The sequence below is a fragment of the Eschrichtius robustus genome, chromosome 20 (genome assembly GCF_028021215.1).
Source record: "Eschrichtius robustus isolate mEscRob2 chromosome 20, mEscRob2.pri, whole genome shotgun sequence".
Classification (NCBI taxonomy): Eukaryota; Metazoa; Chordata; class Mammalia; order Artiodactyla; family Eschrichtiidae; genus Eschrichtius; species Eschrichtius robustus.
The window spans coordinates 6,937,017-6,963,164 of NC_090843.1; the positions used below are offsets into that span (position 1 = coordinate 6,937,017).

The 26,148-nt window shown below is 53.9% G+C and overlaps 2 protein-coding genes across 2 annotated transcripts in view; one reads left to right on the forward strand and one right to left on the reverse strand.

The window, feature by feature from the left end:
* Positions 1–1,443: 1,443 nt before the first annotated feature.
* Positions 1,444–16,198, reverse strand: FADS6 (fatty acid desaturase 6). The gene is made up of 6 exons (XM_068529532.1): positions 16,028–16,198; positions 15,196–15,362; positions 5,553–5,733; positions 4,108–4,295; positions 2,509–2,688; positions 1,444–1,913 (listed from the first exon to the last, which is right to left on the reverse strand). Exons 1-6 carry the CDS (start codon positions 16,188–16,190, stop codon positions 1,764–1,766), a joined length of 1,029 nt encoding a protein of 342 aa, XP_068385633.1. The 5' UTR covers positions 16,191–16,198; the 3' UTR covers positions 1,444–1,763.
* OTOP2 (otopetrin 2) overlaps positions 12,930–26,148 on the forward strand; it is a 30,581-nt gene continuing 17,362 nt past the window's right edge. The window contains exon 1 of the mRNA XM_068529528.1: positions 12,930–12,992. The gene's annotated coding sequence lies outside the window, so the exon portion shown is untranslated. The remainder of the gene's footprint in view (positions 12,993–26,148) is intronic.

Sequence of the window (26,148 nt, forward strand, 5' to 3'; positions counted from 1 at the left end):
AGGTTGTGGTGTAGCCCCTCCAGGGCTAGCAATAGCTGGAAGCCACTACCACCCCAGGCCCAGAAGGAGCAAAAGGAGGGACTGTTTCAGAAGTAGTGAGAGCTGTAGCTGTAGGAGAGGGCGCCGGACAGGGGGTGTGGGCTTCGGGACAGGAGCGCAGGGTGGAGAAGGTAATGGCTCTGGACGGGCCAGTGGCAGCTCCCCAGCAGAGCCACCTAAGGCCACACCAGAGATGGGTTCCCTAACAGGACCCGGCTTAGAGAATGCCTTCACCTGCCCTCTGACCCCTCAGCCCATCCCATTTGCAGGCATTTAGCCTCCCCATCTTCAGGGTCACCACCCCCTTCACCTCGTCCAAGGACTTCACTGAAAAACAAGGCAATTGTGTGCTCAGAATAGACTTGCATGTCCTCGACCAGAGATGATTTTTGCCCCCCAGGGGACATTTGGCAGTGTCTGCAGACATTTTTGATGGTCACAACTTGGGTTCCTGGAACCTAGTGGATAGAAGCTGGGGACGCTGCTTCAGGAGAGGCCCCCAGCGACAAAGCACTACCTGGCCAAAATGTCACAGTGCTGAGGTGAGAAACCGTGCTTAAACTAACTGCTCTGGCCTCCTGTCACAGGCTGGGCCTCCCCCTCTGTTCCTCCATCAGCCTCCAGCCCGGCCCTTCCTCCCACCCTCTATTCCAGCCTCCAGCCAGGGCAGCTCCCAGCCCTGTCTCAAGGCTGCCCGCTTTGGGCTGAATCTCAGTGGTGTCCCCAGTACCTGGACCTCTTCCTGCGGCTGGCACCGGTAGTTCTCTTATATTCCCACCTCGTTCCCAGGCTGCAGACCATCCTTTCACAGCCAGGCCTAGCCCTGGACTCCCAGCTCTTGTATCCGCAGCCCCCACACACACACTCCTTCCCCTCCTTCCTCTCCGCTCTAAGGCCATCTGACCTCCAGACCCTGTTCCCGTAACCGCTCTCCAGCCTCAGCGACCCTCCCAGTAATTTTCTCTCTCTCCCAATTGAGAATTCTTCCACCCCTTGTAAACATCATGGAACAAAGCAGACTTCTAGAGCTAGCCAAGGTCACGCTCAAAGCGATTTATACCCTTTCTCCCCTTATTTCGCCTGGAGTGCCCTCCCCACAAAACACACACTTTGATCTCACAGATGCTGTGGGTCTTGGGAGCTGCTGAGCCAGTGTCTTGCACAGGCTTCCGGGCTGAAAGATTAGGAAGGTCTGCCAAAGGTAACCTCTCCCTGTGGTCCCTGGGGAGAGGGCTCCTTAGGGGCCAGAACCTCAAGGGCACAGGAAGAAGCAGTGGCCAACCAAGTGTGGGGCTCCCTGGCACCAGGGAGCGGACCCTTCTCTCTCGGTGTCCTCTCCTAGCCTGCCCCCTACATAGGGCCCCTCCTTACCCCGGTCCTATAGCCCTACCAAGGCTCAGAGCGAGCAGGGGAGGAATCCAGCTGTTTAGTCCTGAGATGAAGTTGGCTGAGGTCCAGATTGACCAGAATGCCCAGCCACCTTTATTCCTTTCCTCCAGATATTCCTCAAAACCCGGGAAAGCAAGCAGGGCAGGTGACCCCCCAGGCCCCCCAGCATGAGCTCCCCGCCTCGCTGCCCACCCCGCGCCTCCACACTCCAGGCAACCGAGCCACACCCACTGGGCAAGGGCCTGCGCCCTCCCAGCCCCAGGGATGGCCGGCAGAGGCAGGAGAGGCGGGGGTGGGCCCGGAAGGGAGAGCGGGGTGGCTGTGCCAGCCGCCCCTCACTGCAGCCCCACCAGCTCTGTGATGGGAGGGGTCTGCACCATGAGCTCCTCGTAGTGGTGGAGAAACAGCCGGAAGCGAGCCAGGTAGGAGTCCTCGTTGTACGGCAGCTGCTTCTCACGGAGGAACTGGGACACCACGGGCTTCACCTGCCAGAAGGTGGGCGGGAGGAGGGGCCGCTGAGCCGGGACTGTGGGCAGGCCCATCCCCACTGGGACCCTTCCTCTGCCCAGCCCCACCCCGCTCCTGTCTGCTCTGTCCCGTCACGCTCCGGAGGAGCTGAGGGGCTTGGAGAGTTCCCGCCTCCCATTTCCAGCAGGCAAGGGAAAGGGAGGGCTTCTCCCCAGCACCCTTCTCTGGAGCTCCCGAATCTGTGACCGTCCTCCTTTGCACAGGGGGATAAACCACAGCTCCTTTTCACCAAGCACCTACGGTGGGCCCAACATTTCAGATCCATTTCTTCATCTCATCCTCAAAGCCTGTCAACGTAAGCACTACTTAGTCCCATTTTACAGATGAGGAAGCTGAGGCTCAGAGACATTCAGTTAACTTGCCCAGAGCCACACGGCTAGTAAGAAAACCAGGTGTCTCTGATCAGAAACCCACACTGCTGCCTGTACACTGGACTGACCTTCCTGGGAACCTCTGACCAGGCCAGTTGGTTAGAGAACCCCGAAGGTGACTCCCCCTCCACCCTGAGACAGTTTCTTCATCCAAGCCCCCCGCAACCCGACCCTCATCTACCTTCAGGCACATGTTGTCGGAGAGCCTGGGGAAGAGGTGGTGCTCCACGTGGCAGCTGATGAGGGAGTGGCCGAACGCCCAGTCCAGCACGGGCAGCCGGGGCAGGTTAAGCACCCCCAGGCTCATCATGTGAATCCGTTGGGGCTTCTTGTCCCGGGAGAACATGGGCAGCCCGATGTGCTGTGACAGACACAAGGGTCACGCCCTGGGGCTGGGCCGGGCAGCCCTGTGCCTCCCCACCCCACCTCAGGCATCCTCAGCTAGCACCCGGGGACCCGTGGGTTCTTCTGCCTTCCTCACCTCCCACTCCAGCAGGACCCAGTAGAGGCGTGAGGAAGCTGAGGTTCTCCACCCAGCTCCGATGCGACCCTGTCTGTGCCCCTCACTGAGTCTCGCCCGTCTCTGGGTCCCTCTCCCTATCTGTGCAGTGAAGGGCTTGGCCTGGGTGCCTCTCTGATCTCGTGGTCCTCTAAGCCCACGACTGCCCACCGCTGTCCCTCATGTCCCTGTGCCTGCATCCCAAAGAGACCCTTCTCTGCTTTTTTTCACCAGTCAAAATCCTGCTCGTGGTTCAAGATCAAGTTTGCACATCCTTGTGTATTTTTTCATTCAACAAGGATGTATAGGGCTTCCCTGGGGGCGCAGTGGTTAAGAATCCGCCTGCCAATGCAGGGGACACGGGTTCGAGCCCTGGTCTGGGAAGCTCCCACATGCCGTGGAGCAACTAAGCCCGTGCGCCACAATTACTGAGCCCGCGTGCCTAGAGCCCGTGCTCCGTAACAAGAGAAGCCACCACAATGAGAAGCCCGCGCACCACAACAAAGAGTAGCCCCCGCTCACCGCAACTAGAGAAAGCCCACGTGCAACAACGAGGACCCAATGCAGCCAAAAATAAATAAATAAATAAATGTATTATTAAAAAAAAAGATGTATAAACGCCTGCTCTGCCAGGCACTGTCCTCGGTCTAGAGGATGCAGAAGTTGAACGGGAGCTTCTGCTCTAGCGGGACAAGCAGATGGGACACAACTATGGGATTATGTCATGGGATTCAGTCATTAATGGCAGTGTGGTAAGTGCTGGGATGGTCATATGCAGGATGCTCTAACCCGGGGTCTTCACTGGTCCCGGGAGCAGGGAGGTGACCATCCCTGGACATGGCCCAGAACTGAGTGCTGAGCTGCTGGCCTCCCATGAAGACCTTCGTCTCCAGCTCCTCCATCTGCCTGCCTCGACACGTGTGTGCCGGGACCTCTGCGATGGCCCTTGGGCTTATCACAGTAAGAGCCCTGGAGGTAGGCGCTGGGGTCCTATTCACTTGTGTCCCCACAGAGCTTAATCAAGTAACCTACACATAGAAGCTTCTTAATAAATCTCTGATCTGTGTGTGAATGGCAGCCAGTGTTGAAGAGAAGCTCCTTACCTGGGACCAAAACTCTGTGATGACCCACAGAGAGAAAGGAAGAGAGAGGGTGGGCGGGGGAGGTGGAGGGATGCTTCCTCAGGTGGCCTCTCTCTCCTCCCAGAACCTAGAGCCCAGCCTGGCACCCTGGAGAGCGATCCCTGTAGCCCCCCAGCACTCAGGGTGGGGGAGGCCTCACCTGGAAGATGTTGACGTGAAGGTAAGGGTGGGCCAGCAGGGATCTGGTGATGAGCATGCAGGCCAGGGCTGAGCTGGGGCTCTGGAAGCCAGATACATTCAGGAGCAGCCAGTAGTGAGAATAAAGGCCCAGGGAAATCAGGCCAAGCGTCCGCAGGGCCGTCCTGAGCTCCACCTCTCTCAGCCGTTCTGCCAGAAGGGGCGAGAAATAGAGGGAGGGGTCGGCAAGTTTCCGATCCAACATGAGTTGGCTCCCTGGTGGCTCAATAGTGCAAACTAGGGTGACCGAGGTGTTCAGTTCATCCATACACAGACCTGAAAAGTAGGTTCGCCCATTTTCTTTTTTTTTGTTTGGCCGCGCGGCTTGCAGGATCTTAGTTCCCTGACCAGGGATCAAACTCAGGCCCCAGCAGTGAAAGCACTGAGTCCTAACCACTGGGCCTTCAGGGAATTCCCTTTTTTTTTTTTTTTTTTTTTTGGTTCACCCATTTAATGGATGAAAAAACAGAGCATTAAGCAACGTGACCCAGGTCAGTATGATAGTAAGTGGTGGCCTGGGACTTGAGCCCAGGTCTGGCTGTCCCCTAGCCCCTGCTCTTTCCACCATATGATATTGCTCCTATGATACTAAAAATTATAACATGCAATAGAGTGTGAGGCATTTAGAAAGCATTTTTACATCTATGACCTCATTATGCTTTCACACCATCCTTTTTTTTTTTTTTTAGAAAAAAAGTATTTAATAAACAACACAAGTGAATGTTTATAACATGATCAGTGGTTATTAAATAGACAACAAGATGATGGTAAATGAGGTTTGTAAATCAAATATAAAGAGTAAAGGTTATTCATTTATTTATTTAGGCATTTGATGCCTTCCCATGCAACTTTCTAGTCTTCTCAGGTAGCCACAGAGTTTTTTAAACTTTTATTTTATTTTACTGTGGTAAGAACACTTAACATGAGATTTATCCACATAGGTTTTAAAGTGTGTGATACAGTACTGTTGTCTATGGGCGCAGTGTTATATAGCAAACCTCTAGAATTTATTCATTTTGCATAACTGAAACTTCATGCTCATTGAACAGGGACTTTCCATGTTCCCCTCCTCTCAGCCCCTGGTACCACCATTCTATTCTTTGCTTCAATGAGTTTGACTACTTTAGATACCTCATATAATAAGTGGAATTGTTTCACACCATCTTTGACGAGCAGGTAAGAACCTGAGGTTCAGAGAGGTTAAGTTACCTGCCTGTGGTCACCAGCCAGTAAGTGGCAGAGCCAGACTTGGCCCCAGGACCAAGGTTCTTTCCACCCTGCCTGGCTGTCTCAGAAAGTTTCTGTCTGGTCTTAACTCAGGGCTTCTCACTTCCTCCATGAAGCCAGGAGAGGAAGGAAGGAAAGGGGGAACGAGATCTTTGCAGGGCCCAGGCCTGGCATACTCACCGACAGCCACCAGCGGGGTTATGATGGGGATCAAGAGAGGAGCAAGGAACATGTAGACGTAGCGGTTGAGGCAGGGCAGCCTCCACGTGCTCGAGTCCCCCAGGCCCAGCACATTGGTGTAGCCATGGTGCATCTTGACATGTCCGTACTTGGCGTGCTCTGCAGTGAAGGACGTGCATACCTAGAGGAGGGAGCCAGAAAGGGCGCTGGGGTCCGTATCAGGCACAGGCGAGCAAAGCAGGCTCTTCGGAGCCTTGAAAACACCCTCCCTCCCCAGACCACGCATTTCCAGGGCCTTCCTGCCTTCCACCCACAGCTCATCAGCCTTGACCATCAACTCTCAGGGATCCACGACCACAGAGTGGCAGCCAGTCAAAGCAACTGCGTCCACTTGGCGTGCAAAGCAGTTGGCGTGCACAGCCCCCCGTGATTGCAGCCTGCAAGCCTGAGGATTGGACACACTGCAGGTAAAGCTCCTGGCATGTGTTGCCAATTATTTTGTGAGTGTTTATCTTTGAAACATCTGTACCTTCATAACACTGCTTTGCATTCTGGGCCCACAGCAGTGGGGGGAGGGGTGCAGGAGTGGTCTGGGGGCGAAGAAAGGCCATCTTCTGAACAGTCCATGAGGGTTCCCTGGTGGGGGCCAAGAGTCCACTTCTTCCTAGGGGGTGACTCTTCTCTGGCGTGACCCCCTGTGGGATTCTCTGAAGCTGGCAGTGAGCAGCAGCAGCTCTGACTCCAAGAGCAGTCATTCTGAATGTAAAAGAGGCGCTAAGGTGTTTCTTATGCAAATATATGCAAATGAACATGCAGCCATCAGCCTCTTCTAATATTTTATCCAAGCCAGAAGATGTTGCTAATTTTATTGAAGATGCTGCCCGCCTGTTTCCAGGAGGACGTGAAGGGTTTCCCAGTGCCAGTCACTGTGAGCCCCATACAGACAGCAGAACACACTCAGCTGAGTGTTCAGCGTTCTGCACATTACACATGTAACTCATTAATCTTAAGCCTGGCGGGGTGGGGGAGGGTTATTATTATTATTATTATTATCATCAGTGCTCTTATTATTCACAGCTGACAGAAGCAGAAACTGAGATAGAGGCCACATGCCCACCCCAGCTTACTCAGCTAAGTAGGTGACAGAAGTGGGATTTGAACCCTGGTTCCATCCAAGATAAGGCATAAAACCCCTGGGATGAGTCACTTACTGCAACAGAGCATGAACCCAGGCTTGGAGTCCGGGCAGCAGAGACAAAACCACGAGAAGACAGATAAGGAACGACACTGTCTTCCCACTGTCTGCAGAGACTCTCTCCCTTGGAACGAAATGAAGCCAAAAAGTAGGATATGATGTCACAACGGCCGTTTCACAACAGACAGGGGAAGATAGTCAAACCAACACTGTATGGGCCCCTCTCAAGGCAGAGGATGTGAAGGTAAATGCTGATTCAGCGACAGTGTGCCTGTGGAGTTCACAAAAACAGGAGAGGTGCTTTGCTCTCAGATGATGTAACCCACAGAGGGGTGGGTTTGCTCTCTGGTTTCGTAACCTTGCAAAGGGACAGAACCTGGGGGAGGCTGCAGAAGGTGGGCAGGTAACCTGTCAATTAAAGTGATGTCTCTTCCAGGCCTGCTGGTCTGGAAGGACCTGCTGCTCAAGAGGGCCAGGCAGTTGGTTTAACAAAGGGGCCTCCGCCGGGGTCTGCCAGGACCTCCTCAGAGGCCAGGCTGCCTCTGTCCAAGGCCTGCAAGTGTGTTTTGAATCTCACGGTTCTGTAACCAGAAGAAGCGACTTTTTTTTTTTTTTTAATAAATTTATTTATTTATTTATTTTTGGCTGTGTTGGGTCTTCGTTGCTGCATGCAGGCTTTCTCTAGTTGCGGCGAGCAGGGGCTACTCTTCCTCGCAGTGCGTGGGCTTCTCATTGTAGTGGCTTCTCTTGTTGCACAGCATGGGCTCTAGGCACGCGGGCTTCAGTAGTTGTGGCTCGCGGGCTCTAGAGCACAGACTCAGTAGTTGTGGCGCACGGGCTTAGTTGCTCCACGGCATGTGGGATCTTCCCGGGCCAGGGCTCGAACCTGTGTCTCCTGCATTGGCAGGCGGATTCTTAACCACTGTGCCACCAGGGAAGCCCGAAGCGACTGTTTTTAACTGCTCCTTCCTCGTACTTCTGCTCTGAGGGCCAATCTTGTCTGCATTGCTTCTTTCTTGAAGAAACATCAGCTGAATGCAGCGATCTGCTCTTCCTTCTGGCCCAAGCTCCACATCTCCTCGCTGACCACACTTTGAGTAGCAAGGCCAGAAACAACCTGGGGCCTGAACCCTACTAAGCCTGGTAAGAACTTGACCCTCAGGGGCCTGGTAGGGCCAGGTGCTCAGCCACGTGCCCAGACGCGGGAATGGGGGGCGGGGGCGGGGATGAGCCACCTGTGTGGTCCGACGTAACACACGATTTGTGACTCAGCACAGGCTTCCAGAGTCTGTGCGCTTTGCCTTTTTATATAACTAAGAAGAGATTTGAGGCTGTTTCTATGACTGGAATTCTCCCTCCCATCTAGATGTTCTTTCCAGAACCAGAAGGAACGCGGTGGGTTTGGGAGAAGGAGAGATTGGACGTGGACTGCGGTGTGTCTCACTTGCACCCATCAGGGGGCGGGAGGATGTAGCCACGTGCTACAGACGATCCTGCCGTACAGGATTACTTACAGGTCTCACCCAAGAGGCTCTCCCATCCAGACCCAGAGAAAGTTCCAGAAGCTTCTTGACATCACTACCCTCTGTACCCTCAGGAAGACTAAAGAGCCTAGACCCCTTAGCCGCACTCAGGCTCTGCAAGTGGCCAGAGTGTGTGTGGGGCGGATGTCAGTATAATTCCTCTGGACATCCCCTCTCAGCTAAAATCAGAGGCCCCAGACCTCTCATTCATTCATTTAGTTGTTTTTTCACTTAGGCATGCTCAGACCCCTGCCAGCAGCCAAAGGTGGTTACCTAATATTCTCCTCTTCTTTTTTTTAAACAAACAATACTTTGCAGGATTAAAAACCATCATTATAAGATTATGACACAAAGTTGGGTTTCACTATAAGATTATGACACAAAGTTGGGTTTCGAATTGGTCACTTTACTGGATTGGAAGGGGAGGGGCAGGACGAGGCAGGTGATGGGCCGGAGGCTGTAGGTGTGGCCACTGAGAGAGGTGAGGAGTGGAAGAGCAGGGATGGAGGGTGGGATCTGGGGGAAGGGTGAGGAGTCGGGGGAGGAGGAGGCATCAAGACAAGGGCCAAGTTTCCAGCTCAAGGCCTGGGGCATGGTGGGGCCGCTCCAGAGACGGGGCAGGAGAAGAGGGCCACAGGCACGGACCAGGTGAGAAGGAGGGGCTGGGGGTCGTCGCAGCGGCCGCATCCCTCAGGCAGGAGGGACTCCAGGCTGGAGTCTGCCCAGCGTCCATTCCTCCCTCCAGACCCTCTCTCACTGACCCCCGGGCTGAGCAACCCCTTCACACTGGCTTCAGAGTTTGCGGGGGGCTCCACAGGCCTCAGCAATTGGTTTGTCAGATAAAGTATAGGGCACCCACATAAATCAGAATCTCAGATAAAGAACCAATCATTTTTTATAGACATATATCCCAAACACTGCCTTCATTTCTTGTTTATCTGAAGACCAAAGTTCACTGGGCATCCTGGATTTTTTTTTTTTTTGGCTGTGTTGGGTCTTCATTGCTGTGCACGGGCTTTCTGTAGTTGTGGCGAACGGGGGCTACTCTTTGTTGAGGTGCACGGGCTTCTCATTGTGGCGGCTTCTCTTTGTTGCATGGCATGGGCTCTAGGTGCGCAGGCTTCAGTAGTTGTGGCACGCGGGCTCAGTAGTTGTGGCTCGCAGGCTCAGTAGTTGTGTCTTGCGTGCTCTAGAGTGCAGGCTCAGTAGTTGTGGCACACGGGCTTAGTTGCTCCACGGCATGTGGGATCTTCCCGGACCAGGGCTCTAACCCATGGTCCCCTGCATTGGCAGGCAGATTCTTAACCACTGCGCCACCAGGGAAGTCCCGCATCCTGGATTTTTATTTGCTACTTCTGGCAGCCCTACTCAGTGAGAACACAAGTCCCTGAGCGCGAGTCCTCGGGTACCATGCAGGCTCTCCCGCTAACAGTGATGTGTTAGCACCTTTGGATAACAGAGGGGCCGCGGTGAGGGCGGAAGCCAGAGGAGCCTGGAGTGCCTCGTCCTGCTGGGAGCGGCCTGGATGTGGTCGGGCTGATCCTATCAAGCGGCTCTCATGAAATTCTTTCCCTTTTCAGGCCTCGTCCCTAGAAACTCCCAGCTCCTCTGCTTGGCCCATGGGCCTCCTTGTCCCCTTTACTCCAGAGTCCCCATGAGATTCTAGTGACTCCAGGTTTCTGTGGGTCCCTCATGCACTATGCTCTTCCCAGATCCGTGCCTTTATCTGTACCTCTGCTCAGCCTGCAGCCACCTTCCCGCTTCTGGGCCTGGAAGCAGGAGCCCTGTCCTGTCAGTGTCTCCTCTGGACACTCTCACCAGGGGTTCTCGGCACTATTGACATTTGGGACCAACACTGTCTCAGCCCCCAAAAGCTCCGCAGCAAACCCAGCCTCCCTCCAAACTCCCCTCCCAACTGGGCAGCCACTGGGCCCCTGGGAGCAGCCCCACCCTTTTCCCTCCAAGCCCCTCCCCCTAGGGACACTCCTCAGACTAAGTGCTGCCACCCACAGACGACCACCTGATCCTGCTCCCGGGTCCTCGGCCTCTGGGGGCCAGTGGGCAAGCCCACCCAGAGGCAGGCTTTTAGAGACCCTCAGGAGTTGGAATCACCACGAGAACCCTTAAAAGTACATTTTGCAAATCTGCACATGTGATAAAATGGCACAAACACACACACGCACACACACACACACCAAGGTCAACGTCCTGGGTTTGCTGTTGAATGACATTTACATAAATGTAACTATTGGGGGAAAACTGGTGAAGGATCCACTGGACCTCTGTCCTCTCTGATCTATTTTTGCAATGTCCTATGAATCTATAATTTTTTCAAAAATAAAAAGGTTTTTTTTTTTTTTTAAAGTATATTTTGTACTACAGATCTGAGTTTGCCTGCTAAACCTTTTAATTAAAAAACTTAAAAATCACAGCGGTGCAAACTCAGATTACCACCCCTCGGGGGCGGGAGGGGCCGAACAGAAAGAAGATCAGAGGCGGCCCAGAGGATAACGGCCACCGTGACCTCGTGGCAAGAGAGCATTCGAGCATCATGACCAGGCTGGGGGTTCTCGGCTCTGTTTCCACCACCACCACACGGGACTGGAACGAAGGTGACGGCATTTCCCTGCGTGACACCGCTCCCCCTGGGCAGAGCTGGCCTGTGTCTCTGTGGACCATCTGTGACTCCACCCCCGTAGCACAAAGCCGACTTCAGAAGGACGGTTTGAAGTTGAGACACAGTGGAACCTAGTAACTGGTACAGCCTGTTCGCTCCTACTCAGGGGAACATCTTGATAGTGAGTGACTTGCAAGGGAGTCCCTAAAGCCCTCTTGACTGCAGGAGTTAATCTTTCCCAACTAAAAATAGAGTTGTCATATGATCCTGCAATCCCATTCCTGGGCATGTGTCTGGAGAAAACTATAATTCGAAAAGATACATGCACTCCAATGTTCATTGCAGCACTATTTACAATAGTCAAAACAGGGTAACAACCTAAATGCCCAGTGACACGTGAATGGATAAAGAAGATGTGGTATATATATACTATGAAATACTACTCAGCCATAAAAAAGAATGAAATAATGCCATTTGCAGCCACATGGATGGACCTAGAGATTATCATACTAAGTGAAGTAAGTCAGAACGAGAAAGACAGATACCATACGATATCACTTATATGTGGAATCTAAAATGTGACACAAATGAACTTATCTACGAAACAGAAACAGACTCACAGGCGTAGAGAACAGACTTGTGGTTGCCAAGGGTGGGGGGGAATGAGGGAAGGATAGATTGGGAGTTAGTTAGGGATTAACAGATGCAAACTATTATACATAGCATGGATAAACAACAAGGTCCTACTGTATAGCACTGGGAACTATATTCAATATCCTGTGATAAACCATAATGGAAAAGAATATGAAAAAGAATGTGTGTGTGTATACATATATATATATATATATATATGGAAAACTGAATCACTTTGCTGTATAGTAGAAATTAACACAACATTGTAAATCAACTATACTTCAATAAGATAAATTAAAAAAAAATCTTTCCCAAGCTTCAGTACTTAAACCATGGGGGCCTGCCCGCCCCAGCCTGCCCCCCACATTCCTGTGGCCTTTGACTGGCAGTCCCCAAGAATATAACTAGTAGTCCCTATGACATAGCCCAGGCCAGGGTAATCAGTGGGCAAGGTAGAGGGTCAGAAGTACACTGGTAGGGGAAATGGAACATTCTGGGGTAGCCTGGAAATGGGTCTTCAGAGGGAAGTCCATCCTGGTGTGGGTGAACTCCCTGGCGTATGATTTTGGATACTTCTGCAGAGAAACAACGGCCACCTGGATGTCAACCACCCCCTCCATCCTGCCCGCTCCTCCCCTCAGATCTGATGGGTCAGAGTGACCTGTCTCACCCCCAGCTCTTGACAGCAGACCTTCAGACAAACCAGGCAAAAGCTGGGTGCCCCAGGAAAGCCAGTGACATTCAGCTGACACCTGAGGCTGCAACTAGCGGACTAGATTCTTCTGTAGTGATGCTGCCTCCTGAGGGTCACGGTTTGGGAAGAGCACAGGCAGCCAACAAGAGGAGGATTACAGAGAGACAACAGGACGTGGCACACGGGGAGAGCCAGGGATCCACGAGGGTCCCAGGTCGTCCACTGAGATCCTGCACGTCGAGAGCTGGTCCTTTGCGTGATGCAAAGGACAGGTGGTGGTCCAGGGCCTCAACAAACAGCCCCGTCAACACACACACACACACACACACACACACACACACAGCTCCACTGAGCTTTGCATAAGTTGGTCAACCTTTCAGTTAAAAATAAACCGCTAACAAACAAAACAAAACAAATAACAACAAAAATCACTAATCCTGGGACTAGCCTGGTGGTCCTCTGGGTAAGACGCTCCCAATGCAGGGGGCCTGGCTTCGATCCCTGGTTGGGGAACTAGATCCTGCATGCCGCAACTAAGAGTCCGCATGCTTCAGCTAAGATCCCGAGTGCCACAACTAAGACCCCGCGCAGCCAAAATAAATAAATAAAAATTTTTTTTTAAATTACTGACCCTTTCCTTGCAGTTGACTGTGTTCCCTCCAGAGGAAAAAAAAAAAGAAACTTGTTACTTCGAAGCAAACATTGAAGAGTCAGGCCCAAACCCCAAATGAAGATCTAGGATGTCTCGTTTAATCCTCATGCTGGCTTCACACAGGAGGTAACGTTATTATTCTCATTTATTAGGTGAGGAAACTAACACTTAGATGCTGGTCCAAAGGCAGCCGTTGTGTCCAAAGTGTCCCTGACACTGTCCCCTGCCTGGCAGACAAGACCAAGGACTCCACTCGCCCCACCCATGCCATGGGCTGAGGAGGTGGAGCCACCCCTCCTTCTCACTGGGAGCTGGATCTTCCCCAGAGGGTGCCCAGAGCCATGCCTTGATGGGGGCATGGAAGAGTGGAGGCCTCCCACTCAGGTTGGCCTTCTGAGAAATCTGTGACCTGCCCGCAGCTGATTGCAGCATAGCAGCCTCTGTCACAACACGGGCGTGGCAGCCAAGCCCCCCCACCACCACTATGGGGGGGCTCAGCCACCTCTAGGCTGTGACCCTCCAGCAGCTGGCTCTTCCCTGGACCTTGTCCCCCCATCACCTGCAGGGTCATGGTCAACAAATTTTGAGTTCAGCCCTGTGCCAGGAGCTCAAGGGACAAAGAGGCAAAGATGAGGCCACTGCCCTGGGTCCCAGGGAACAAGAGGAGGTGCAACCACCAGGCTGCCTGGGTCCTTCAGGGTGGGCCACGCGCTCTGTTCGCCTGGAGCCCTCCAGCTGGGGAACCTGGGAAGACTCCTCCTTCTCAGCTGCCCCCAGGCCCCTGGGACTCAGTATGGCTTTGTCAAATCCACAGAGAGCTAACCAACCCTCCCTCTCGTGTCCCATGTGACTGCCTAACATGCCCGGTTCCTCCCCTGCCTGTGATGACAAACCTAGGGGGCATCTGACCCTGGCTCCAGGGTTGGGCCTGCACCTTAGAGTCTGGTTGGGACCAGTGCCCAGGGGTCCCTGGGAAGGAGAGTGTCTTGAAATGGACCTTGAGGACCCATTGGTTCCCCCATGTCCTTGGCGCTTTAGAAATGTGTGCAAGGGACTTCCCTGGTGTTTCAGTGGCTAAGGCTCCACGCTCCCAATGCAGGGGGCCTGGGTTCGATCCCTGGTCAGGGAACTAGATCCCACACACCGCAGGTAACCTTGCAGCCAAGTAAATAAATAAATACTAAAAAAAAAAAAAAAGAAAAGAAAAGAAAAAGAAATGTGTGCAGGTGGGAGAGATGGGTTTGGGGAAAATGAGGGCAATGGAGAGTTCTGGGCAGGAAATGCTTCCTCTCACCCAACCGATGCAGTATAATTTTATAAAACATCGTGTGTGTGTGTATGTACAGTTACGTAGACTTTTATAAAGTTATATAACTTCATTAAAAGTTAATAACTGAGGGACTTCCCTGGCAGTGGTTAAGACTCCGCACTTCCACTGCAGGGGGCACGGGTTCGATCCCTAGTCAGGGAACTAAGATCCCGCATACCACGAGGCACGGCCAATAAATAAATAAAAGCTCTTTAAAAAAGTTAATAATTGAGTTAATTGGTCATGGTAACCAGTTCCTGGCAAAAAAGGGCTGTTTTTGGTACCAGCTTTCATATTAGTTCATAAGGGACCTGGGTGGCCACGGGAGAGGCTGCCTGGAAAGGAGGGAAGGGGCTCTCAGAAGAACTGGGAGACCTGAGACCAGTCCAGAGAGAAGGGCAACGTGGCCAGAAACCTTTGCCTTCCTGACCGTGCCCATAGGCTGAGGCAGCATGGGGAGGGGGTGGAAGCAGGGGGGCCAGGGGTCAGGAGAGAGGAGGCGCCTTCCTGGTACAGCCCTGGGGAAGCAGGGGGCTTCTAGGATGGCTTGGCCATTGCCAGGTGTCGGGAGATGGCAGAGCTGGGGTGCTGTGACACCAGGCCCCTGCTTGCCTGCCCTTTGGTCCGTGGTTCACATCCTAAACCCTGATTGCAAAACCAGGAGGCCCCGAAGGTGTAGCCAGGACCTGCCCACCACAGGTGTCCTGGTGGGAGGAGGAAGCTCCACCACCCTTGGCCCAGGGCTGCAGAGAGGCGAGCCGGTGCCCCCAGGAGAAACGGGTGCTCAGACCACATCGGCTGCCGCAGTTAAATACTCATCATTCCTCATGCAGCCCTCTACCCTCTCAAGGGCCTGGGGACGTGCACACACACAGACACACACCCACCGTAGTGAAGGCTGCACACTTGGGCCCACAGACCACAGCTGCAGCCGCCGGCCCTCGAGGGCACACACAGCTGCACACACCTGGATTCTCACACACAGTACCAGCAGCTGCTCCCACCCAGTCCCAGGCTCACCTCCACAAAGAAAAGCACCCAGATCTTGCTCCAGCGTTTGGACTCGGTGAGGGCACCATGAGTGGCAAGGTGGCTGCCCTTGACAGTGAGCGTGTAGTGGCACACACCCAGGATGGCGATGCCCAGGGCAAAGACCAGAAGATTCTCAGAGCGCAGGCACAGGAACCCTGCATGGAGAAGGGAGAGTTAGTGTAGGGGGAGCGGTAAGGGCAGGGCCTTTCTCTGGCTCTTGGAGATCTGGGCCCAAACAACCCAGCCCGCACCCCTGGGAGCCCAGGCCAAAGCAGGCCCAGTCCTGAGGACCGCCGCCACAGACAGCGGTGAGGCAGGTCCCATGATCGCCTGAGGGGCACGGGTTGGCTCTCTCTACCGGATTTGGGACAAAACAGCCCCACCAACTCACCAAGGAGACGCTGGGAGTCTTGATTCTGCACCCCAGCCAGAGGAGCGATGCTGTGGAGGGCATGGTGGGGGGGTCCAGGCCAGGAGAAGTCCAGGGAACGCTCCCATCCTCCCTCTCGCTCCCCTCACCCCATCCCTGGTGTCCCCTTAGAGCATCCTCTCCTTCCCCAGGCCACCTCATCCCTCCCTGCCTCTCCTTGACTCGACTCAACTTTCTCCTCCACTGCCCTTTGTGCCATCAGGGCTCCTCTGGGGACACAGGCAGGACACCCCAACTAGACTTTCGGGGTTGACCCTCTGTCCTGGAGTCGCGGGCACGCGCCGTCTACCCCCACCCCGCCGCCCCCCAGCCCTCTCCGTCTCCCTCCCCCGCCTCCCACCGCCCCCATCCCAGCCGGGCCCCTGATCGCCCTGGCCCCGTGTCCCTCACCGGCTGGCAAGGCGAGGAGGTTGAGCGCAAGGATGGCGCAGTCCACGCCGTGGCGCTCCCACCACGAGCTCACCCTCACCACGTCCTGGACCCGCACCTCCAGCTCGCCCAGCAGCGCCTCGGCCCCGCCGCTCGCGCGGAGCGCGCCCCGCGCCGGTTCCATGGGCTCCGCGCGCCGGGCTCGGCGCCCGCGGAGGACTCGGAGGACCCGGAGCGTCTGCGGCGCCGGGCGGGCTAGACGCAGAGCGCGAGCTGGGGCGGGCCGGGGCGGAGTCACGCGCGCGGCTGGAATCACCCGCCCCCCGGTGTCTGGGCGCGTGCCGGGCGCCCGGGCTCCTCCTGCCGCGCGCGCGGCGGCGGCGACCCGGCCCGGGGCCACCCTCCTGGCGGGCAGGACCAGAATCGCCGCAGGAGGAGCGCGCAGATGCGCGGGGGTGGGGAGGCCAGCCGGAGCCAGAAGCAGCTCACGATCCAGGGGCCCCGGCGGGGGCGGGGCGGGGGCACAGAGACCCCAGGGGAGACCCCCGAGGGCCTTCCCTGATTGCCTATCTCAAATAACTCCCTCGCGTTCTCCCGGACCCCGCACCCCGCTCGGGTTTGTGGTACCATTTTTATCCCATAGCTTAAGTATTTTTCTCAGTAGCACTTAGCGGCCTCTCCCACACAAGACACGGACATTTGTTCCCTGTCTCCACCGACAGACTGGACGCTGGTGCCGACAGGCCGCACTGTGCCGATTTTGCTCAAGCTGTATCTTCAGTACCTTAAACAGTGCACGAAAATATTTTTGAATTCGTGGGACAGAAAATTCGAGGCCTCGCTCTACCCAGACCAGTGGGGTAGTGGGGGCACCCCTTTAAATCCGGCTTTAGCAGCGGTGACCCGTGGAGCGTTGGCTCCCCAGCCCAGTGGCTTCGGGGGTGAGAAGGGATAGCTACAGAGAAAACACGTTCAGAGCTCACCATTCCAGGTGGGGTCCCTCTGCAGTGCCGCTCACTGGGGGGCGGTGCCCGGGTCTGAAGGCCAAGGCAAACAGCCCCCAAGACTTGGGAGCAGCACGCGTCCTAGCCCTTCCCATCAGCCCAGGCCCTGACCCAGCGCTGCTGGAGGCTGGCCTTGGCCCCAGGAGCACAAGCCACTGTGTTCCCACAAACACCCTTCTCGGCTTCTGAGGGTCCTTTCTCCTTTTTCTTTTTTGTTTAACTTTCCCCCTGGTTTTATATTGAAGTCCTTTTAAAAATGAGGTCTGGGATGGTGAGGGCAGCAGCGCTGGCCCCAGGAGACCTTTGGAGAGGGGGAGGGGAGGGGGAGGAAGAGGGGGAAGGTGGCGGGAGGGAAGAGATGGAGGAGAAGTCTGTGAAAGAGGGTCAGGAACACTGAAGACTTTGATTCCTCTGTCTTCCTTGGCGTTTTCCTTCACGATTTCGTATGAGTTTATCCCTCCAATTTTTTATGAAAGGACAAGATTTCTTTACCAGGTCGGTATTCAAAAGGGCTAACAATTTAATAGGCCAATTCTCACCACACACACGTCTGGCTCCTTACAGTTTACCACTGACTTCCGGGTACTTCTTAGGTTTGGTGTATTCCCCACAACCCTGTGAGGATGACATCATCCCCATGTAATTGATGGGGGCCCAGATCTGCCCACAGTCACCCCACAGTTACTAAATGGCAAAACTAGAACTCAAATCCAGGAAGTCTCCTCTAAATCCAACCATCTTTTGTTTGTATCAGAGATTCTTCCTTCTCAAACATACTAGCATTTTCAGGGAGGGGATACCTACAATTTTTTTTTAATTAATTAATTTTATTTATTTATTTTTGGCGGCATTGGGTCTTTGTTGCTGTGCGCGGGCTTTCTCTAGTTGTGGCGAGCGGGGGCTACTCTTCATTGCGGTGCGCGGGCTTCTCATTGTGGTGGCTTCTCTTGTTGCGGAGCACGGACTCTAGGAGCACGGGCTTCAGTAGTTGCAGTGTGCAGGCTCAGTAGTTGTGGCACACGGGCTTAGTTGCTCCGCGGCATGTGGAATCTTCCCAGACCAAGGCTAGAACCCGTGTTCCCTGCATTGGCAGGCGGATTCTTAACCACTGCGCCAGCAGGGAAGCCCGATACCTACAATTTTTAAAAGGATATTCGATAGTAACATGCAACATTGTAATTCTATAAGGGCGGAATCCTTCTGCTTTTATTCTATAGACTGGGGAACTTCCTGGTACCAGGAAGCCCCTCTCCAGGCCTGGGCTGCCCTCTGGACATCTAAGTGGTGCTGGAAGGAGGCAAATGCTGTGTCGCAGAGGCGGACAAGTATTAGAGGAGCTCAGAGGAGCAAAGAACCCCCGTGGACTGGGGCTGACTGGTAGCCTCCTTGGGGGGAAGCAGACTTAATTTAGAACAAAGTTAGAACAAGAGGGTACTTTGGGTGTAGATGGCAGGGGGAGGGGCTGTGGGTTGGGAGATGGGGGGAAAAACAAACATCCGAAAGACTTGAATAGACAGTTCACCAAAGAAAATGTACGAATGGCCAATAAGCACATGAAAAGGTGCTCCATGTCATTAGTCTCCAGGAAAATGCAAATTAAAAATCAAAAAAAAGCTTGAAGTACTAGTTGACTTACAATATTGTGTTAGTTTCAGGTGTACAACAAAGTGATTCAGTTATATATATATATATATATATATATATATGTATATATATATACATATATACATTTCAGATTATTTTCCATTATAGGTTATTACAAAATACTGAACATAGTTCCCTGTGTTATGGGATTAACAGATACAAATTACTATACATAAAATAGATAGGCAACAAGGATTTACTGTATAACTACAGATAGACTTGGGACTGTAGCCTTCCTATGTGCCCGGGAAGAGCAAGTGGTATTAACAGCCACACAGCCAGTCTTGGTCCCATCGCCAACTGCACTGGGAGCTTCCCAAGGGCACCAACCCTGCACGCATCTTCCTTATGTTTCCCTGAAACTCCTCTATAACTTCTAACCTGCCTGCCCCCCAACACATACTCACACACCCATCGGGCCCAGCACAGTGTCTTGTACCAGAGCTCAATATTTACTAGCTGATGGACAGGCTCGTGTGAGTCAAAACAGGCTGCCTGAAGGAGAAGGGGATGGGGCTTGGTGGAGAGACAGGTCCTTCCTGTTCTTTGGACGGCACTGCTTCCCTGGGGCCTCACATGGTGAGTGGCACATAGGAGGTGCTCAGTAAACATTTGTTGAATAAATGATTAGATGGTTGCGTGGAAAGATTAGGAAACCTGACTCGAGAGAATGGAAGGAAGAGATAAAAAAGTTTTTTAAAAAGAATGGATGGTAGGGACTTCCCTGGTGGTCCAGTGGGTAAGACTCCATGCTCCCAATGCAGGGGGCCCAGGTTCGATCCCTAGTCGGGGAACTAGATCCCACATGCATGCCGCAACTAAGAAGTCCTCATGCTGCAACTAAAAAAAAAAAAAAAAAAAAACAAGATTCCCGTATGCCACAACTAAGACCCAGCGCAGCCTAAATAAATAAATAAATCTTAAAAAAAAAAAAAAAATAGATGGTGGAGAAGATTCCAGTCCAAGCCTGAGACAAGTGAGCCCTCCTCTCTGACCCCAAGAGGCTGGGTGCTCATGGACCTACCCAGGCATCAACAGCATGGGGGCTGTGGTGTTAGATGATGCTGGGTTTGGCCTTGCTGGGACCTCCAGAGTTCCCCACCCCGGGGCAGTGAGGAGTCCTCCCTTCTGCGATCCAGATCTCTATTTGCTGGGGTTCATTGGCATTAATTATTGTTGTGGTTGGTGTAGGGTGGGAGGGAGACCAGCCCTGGCCCCAAGGCCTGGGTGGGGGGGGATCCTGAGAGTCAGGGATGGATTTGGAGACTTGGAGGGTCAGGACTGGGAGGCTGGGGGGCACATGGTGGATTAGAAAGGCACCTCCTGCCAGCAATATAGCCATTTCTGTGCTCTAAGTCTAGGTGAATGGGTCTTTAACCCTTTCTTTTCTTCCACCCATGGATGCCACCCCCCAAATCATCAAAGCCCAGGGAGGCCCAGCTCCGTGGGGCAAGTGGCATTATTCACAGGGGTGGGGCTGAGTGAGCTAGGGGAGAAGTGGCCTGGCCTCTGGCTCAGATCTTGGTCAGCTGAGAGTGGGACTAGCCCCCCAAGTGCTTCTGGCTCCAGCAGGGCCGGGCCACATGGACGGGGCATCTCAGCAACAGCCTCACCTTCAAGGACCCTCCCCCAGGCTTCCGTAGTTACCTGCGGCCTCTATCTCGCCATTCTGCTGGGACACAGCCAGGTTGGTGATGGCCCAGAGGCAGGTCAGGGAGCGAGAGGGGTGAGGGAAAAGGGCCCGACCTTGAGCTGGCGGGGGTGCTGCTGAGGCTCTGGGGCCATCCGTCTGTCCCCACCTTACAGGAACTGAGGCCCAGGCTTCCTCAGCAACTTAGGTAATAGAAAACCCAAGGCTGGAGCTCAGCCACACAGACTGCCGCCTCATGAGGTTTTCCAAGGGTCATCTGGCCCCTCCCCCTGCATCAGGGCAACACCACAGTCCGGTGTGTGTGAGTGACTCTGGGGTATGCAGCAGCCTGAAGGGGGTCTGGGGTCCTGGTGGGGTGAGTGCCAGGGCTGGAGGGGGGAGTAAGGGCCGAGACTCTTGCATAGTGTGGAGGCAGCTGAGGACAGTGTCTGGAGGGGGGGCTCTGGACACAGACACCCCCAGGTTCCCGTCCTTGCTGTGTGACCTTAGGTAAATCACTTGGCTTCTCTGGGCCTCAATTTTCCGAGAGGGTGATTCGGAGTGGATGAAAGTGATACTATGTACTTTACCTGGTAGGTAATAACATGGCAAATGCTCAAGGTAGATGCATTATCACCAAGGTAATGGCATTTCTTGGGCTATTGTAATTATAACATTATTGTTACGTTAGCTATTGTTATGGTTTAAATCTAACATATATTGGTATCAGTAATGACACTCATAAATGGTTTCCATTTCCAGTGAGAAAAGGGCTTGAACATGCTCACTCCCTCTATTCTCCTCCTTGCCCACATTTTGTGTGTGTGTGTGTGTGTGTGTGTGTGCACGTAGAGGGCTGGGCTTCAGGAGTGTGATGACTCCTCCCACTTCTGCTGTGCAATACTGTGCAGGTGTGATGAGCATGAAAAGGGGCATTTGGGGGACAACCCAGCATGACAGTTCTCTCTGCCACCAGCTCAGGGATGCCCAGGCCTGGCTGGTGCCCACTGAGCCCTCCCCCATCTCCAGATTCCCTTCCACCAGGTCCCCGGGCTGGTCGTCTACCTACTGGGTGTCAAGGCTCCGATAAGTGCTCTATGTAGTTTATCCACACAACTGGCCTATGATGTGGGGTATAATTATCCCCACTTACAGACGAAAAACATCGAGGCTTGGAATAACAAATTGGTCTTCCCAGCAAGTATCAGAGCTGTGAGCCCAATCTGGGAACCGCAACCCAGGGGAAGGGCCCACCAGGCCCCTTGGTACCTTGACTGCCCCAAAAGGTAGATTTGTCTCTACCCCATTCCCTGCCTTCTGGACCACTGGCCCTTCTCCCCCTCCCGCCCACCCCCTCCCCTGGGGCTCTGACCCCAACAAGCCTGTCACCGAGAGGGAGCCTGGAGGGAGCTTTGTGGGAACCCTCAGTTCAAGGTGAGGGATGGGGCCGGGGAGGCGGGCGGCCAGAGCTTCAAACTTCCAGTCTAAAGGAGCTGGGGCCCTAAAAGCAGATAATAGGTGGGAGGAGGAGTCTAAAACAGACTCTAGACAAAGTCATGGAGCCTCTGTGAGTGTGTGCTCACACACTCACATGCACACACACGTGCACACACCTCTCCTCTGGGAATCTTGGAAACCCCGAAGTAAAGATAAATGAGCAAAACTACAGAGACACACAGGCACACTCAGGCTCACAAATACATACAAGCTTCAGGGGAAGCTTTGGGTCCACTACACCCACCCCATGCATGCACGGGTCCACATCAGGGTCCTCGCCACATCACACACACACACACACACACACACACACACACACACACACACAGGCACAGAGCAATCCGTGGTACAGCTGAGAGGCTGAGCAGGAGGAGACAACAGGAACGGAGGAAGAAGAGGCAGTGAGGGCCACCTGTCCCCCATCCCACCTCCCCAGACCCGGCCAGCTGAGCCCCTGTTCTGACCTGGGGAGCCCCTGAGCCGCCCTCGTGCAGAGTGAGCGCCGGGGGAGGCGGCACAGTGAATGGGGGAGGCTGGGGCCGCCACGGAAAGAGCCAGGGTTTGGGGTGTGAATCCCACATCCCTGACACTTCTGCACTCAGAGGCTGGGAGAAATGACTTAACCTGCCTGAGCCCCGGTTTCCTTACCCGTGAGGCAGGGCAGTGGTACCATTCTCATGGGTTTGCTGTGCCCGGTATGTAGAAAGTGCTAGATACGGGTTCTTTTTTTGGGGGCTTTCTCTAGTTGCGGCAAGTGGGGGCCCCTCTTCATCGCGGTGCACGGGCCTCTCACTGTCGCGGCCTCTCTTGTTGCGGAGCACAGGCTCCAGACGCGCAGGCTCAGTAGTTGTGGCTCACGGGCCCAGTTGCTCCGCGGCATGTGGGATCTTCCCAGACCAGGGCTGGAACCCGTGTGCCCTGCATTGGCAGGCAGATTCTCAACCACTGCGCCACCAGGGAAGCCCCTAGATACGTGTTCTGAGAAGGCAGCTGGCCGCGTGCGGCAGTGCGAATGGCCCAGACTAGCCATCCTGGCTCACGCAGTTCCTAGCCGGTCATTGCCCCCCTGAACCTCAGTTGCCACATCTAGAAAATGGGGCTTGTAAATAATGCCTTCCTGCCCTTGCCCTGCTCAGATGGCTGCGGTGAGACTTGAAGAGACAGTGCTGTGAGGGGCAGTTTGATTCTGTGGGATAAAGAGAGCCCCCGTGGGGCAGTGAGGTCAGGGGCCAGCCTCCACTGGTAGCTGCTGTTGCCCCGGAGAAAGCCCCCTCCCCTGCCCACCTGTTACCGTTCAGGGTCCAGTGGGGCAACCTCCCAGATGTGTGTACATCCAGAGCAGGGAGAGGGTCCCGCAGCCCTCAGAACACTTGCCCATGCAGACCTTCCCGGGCCTGTGGAATAAAGAAGTCAGAGTAGATGAAGGCAGAAATAGTGCCCGCGGGATTTGCAGCTTTCCAGGGCTCACCACGCTGCATGCCCCAAGAGCTTTCTCGAAAGACCAAGCATTCGGGGCTCTGAATGGACTTGCCAGAAGTTTCCCCACCTCGGGCTCCAAATCCCATAGGACTTAGTCATTCAGCGATAGAAACCCAGGGAGGGCTCACTGCCCTCAGCCTTCCTGGAGGAAATGGGGTGATGAGAGGTAGCCAGTCCAGGGTCACACAGACGAGTCAGGCCCTGTTTGTGCTCTAACTGGCTATGTGACCTGAGCAACGACTTGGTGTCTTGGAGTCTCGGTTTTCTCCTCTGTCAAATGGGTTTAATAATCCCCTGTCATTATTAAATGAGGCTGTCATGAGGATTCACCGAAATCACAGATGTCAAGTGCTGACATACAGCAGCCGCTCAGTAAATGCCCTCCATCGTGATGAGACACGGCACAGCGGGAGCCAGCCTGACTCGGCTTGAGACAGCTTGGTTACAAATTCGGGGGTTCCCACAACCCACCACCTCAGCTTCGATAATTTTCTAGAACAGCTCACAGAGCTCAGAAAAGCACTTTACTTACATTTACTGGTTTATTATAAAGGCTATATGCGTGAACAGCCAGATGAAGAGATACATAGAGTACAGGAGGGTCCCAAGTTCAGGAGCCTCTGTACCCAACTCCACGTGGAGTCGGCACGTGGATGCGTTCACCAACTCAGAAGCTCTCCGAACCCTGTCGTTCAGGGATTTTTATGGAGGTTTCACCATGATCAATTATTAACTCAACCTCCAGCCCCTCTCCCCTCCCCACAAAGGATGGGGGGTGGCGCTGAAAGTTTCAAGCTTCTAATCGTGGCCTGGTCTTTCTGGTGACCAGCCCCCATCCTGAAGCCGTCAAAGAGCCCACCCAGAGTCACCCCATTAGAACAAAAGATGCTCCTGTCATCCCAGGAAATTCCAAGGGATTTAGGAGCTCTGTGTCAGGAGCCAGGAGCAGAGACCAGTTATCTATTTCTGATTATGTCACAGACACCAAGAGAGACTGAGGCCTGGAGATATGAGATAATAGAAAGGGGGAGAGAGGATGACACCAGGAGTCCCAGCGTCACAGGGGGAAATGGGACCAAGAGACAAGAAGACAAAAAGAAAGCAGGCAGACTCTCTGTTTGGGAGGAAGTACTTCTACAGGCCTGCTCCCCCATCTCAGCATGCTTGAGACACAAAGCTTTTACCCTCCCAAACTGTCCCCCAGTATCCTGTCTGGTGGCCCCGTGACCCGACCTGCCCTCTCTCAGCCCAGCTCCCCCCAGGGCAGGTGAGCGCTGTCTCAGACCATGTGCTTGGGCTGCTGAAGCTGCCAGCATGTCCCCACCCCACCTCAGGCTGAGTCTGGCACCTGCTCAGGCCCAGGCATGCCCAGGTCAAGGGGACCCAAGATCAAGGACAACCCCCACCAAAGGGTACAGTACAAGCGCATGGGGGCCTACAGCACCGTGGTCAGGTCCGCAGGCTTAGGCCCGCAGGTTTCAGTATCACGGACATTTGTCCTTGAGGCCTAGTTCACCACCTAATAGCTCTGTGACTTTGGGCAAGTCATATCACTGCTCTGACCCTCTGTTTTCCCACCTGTAAAAGGGGATAATAATCATAATATGGTCCTTGTTTTATAGGGTTGTGATTTTATTGTGAGGGGTGAATGTATATAAAGTGCTTAACATAAGCACCTGACACCTTACAAGCTCTCAACAATTGATAGTAAAAACTTGAAAGCTTACCTCTGGGCATAGGGGTGGCAGAAGGGACAAAGGTCAGGGATCCTGAACTTTTCTTAATTCACTGGGACCTTGGGCACATCAGAAAACCTTTCGGATACTCAATATCTTCTCCTATGAAGGCTAAAGCCCCTCACCTGCCTTGGTGAAGTTCAGACAGTAGCGTGATGTGGGCCCAGGCCAGTGGGTATGCGACTCCCCCGCCATAAAAGATACCCAGCTCCTTGGGCACCTCAGGAGCAGCTCTGGCTTCTCGCTGGGTCCTTCCACTAGATGGGGGCTAGCTACTTCTTAACCGCTGGCTGGATTGTCAACGCCCCCTGCTGGTCAGACGAGGATGCCCGCAGAGCCGTCTCCAGAAGCTAGTGTGATTGGTGCGGCTGGGGTTCACTCTTATACAGGGGTCAGAAAAGCAGGACTGCTCCCTGGAACTGCCTAGGACTCACCTACTGGGCGGCTGGGACCACAGATGCAAGGAGTGTCCCATGGGCCTGTTTCAGACCACCAATAACTGTGATCATTAGTAACTGATGTGCAGTAAATAGCGGGCAGCATGTTAAGTGCTTTCCGCGCATCACCATTTCACCCTCCTAATGACCTATGGGGTTAACACTTATTGATATATTATAATAAATTGTAATAGCTATTTTGCAGATGAGGAAACAGACTCCGAGAGGCTGGGTAACTTGCCCAAGGCAACACAACTAAAAAGGGGCAGAGCCAGTTTTGCTGCCCAGATCAGGCTGTCTCCTGAGTATGGCCACCTCCCGTACAACCCAGGCTTGTCTCAGAGAAGGTGACACAGGCACATGCTGGGAGGACAGGGGTATGGTGCTGCCCAGGACTGGTCTAACTTGGGCACAGGAGGCAGCTGGCACCATGGGAAGCATCACGAGACCTAGTGTCACTTTGCCCACTTGACTGCTCTGTGATCTTTGGCCAGCCCCTTGCCATGCGGCCCCGGTTACTTCATCTGTAAAATGAGAAGTCTGTGGGACTTCCCTGGCAGTCCAGTGGTTAAGACTCCGCGCTTCCACTGCAGGGGGCAGGAGTTCGATCCCTGGCCGGGGAACTAAGATCCCGCATGCTGCCCGGAGCAGCCAAAAAAAAGAGAGAGAGAGAAGTCCGTGCCACATACCCGGAGGTCCTTCCTGCCTCTGATTC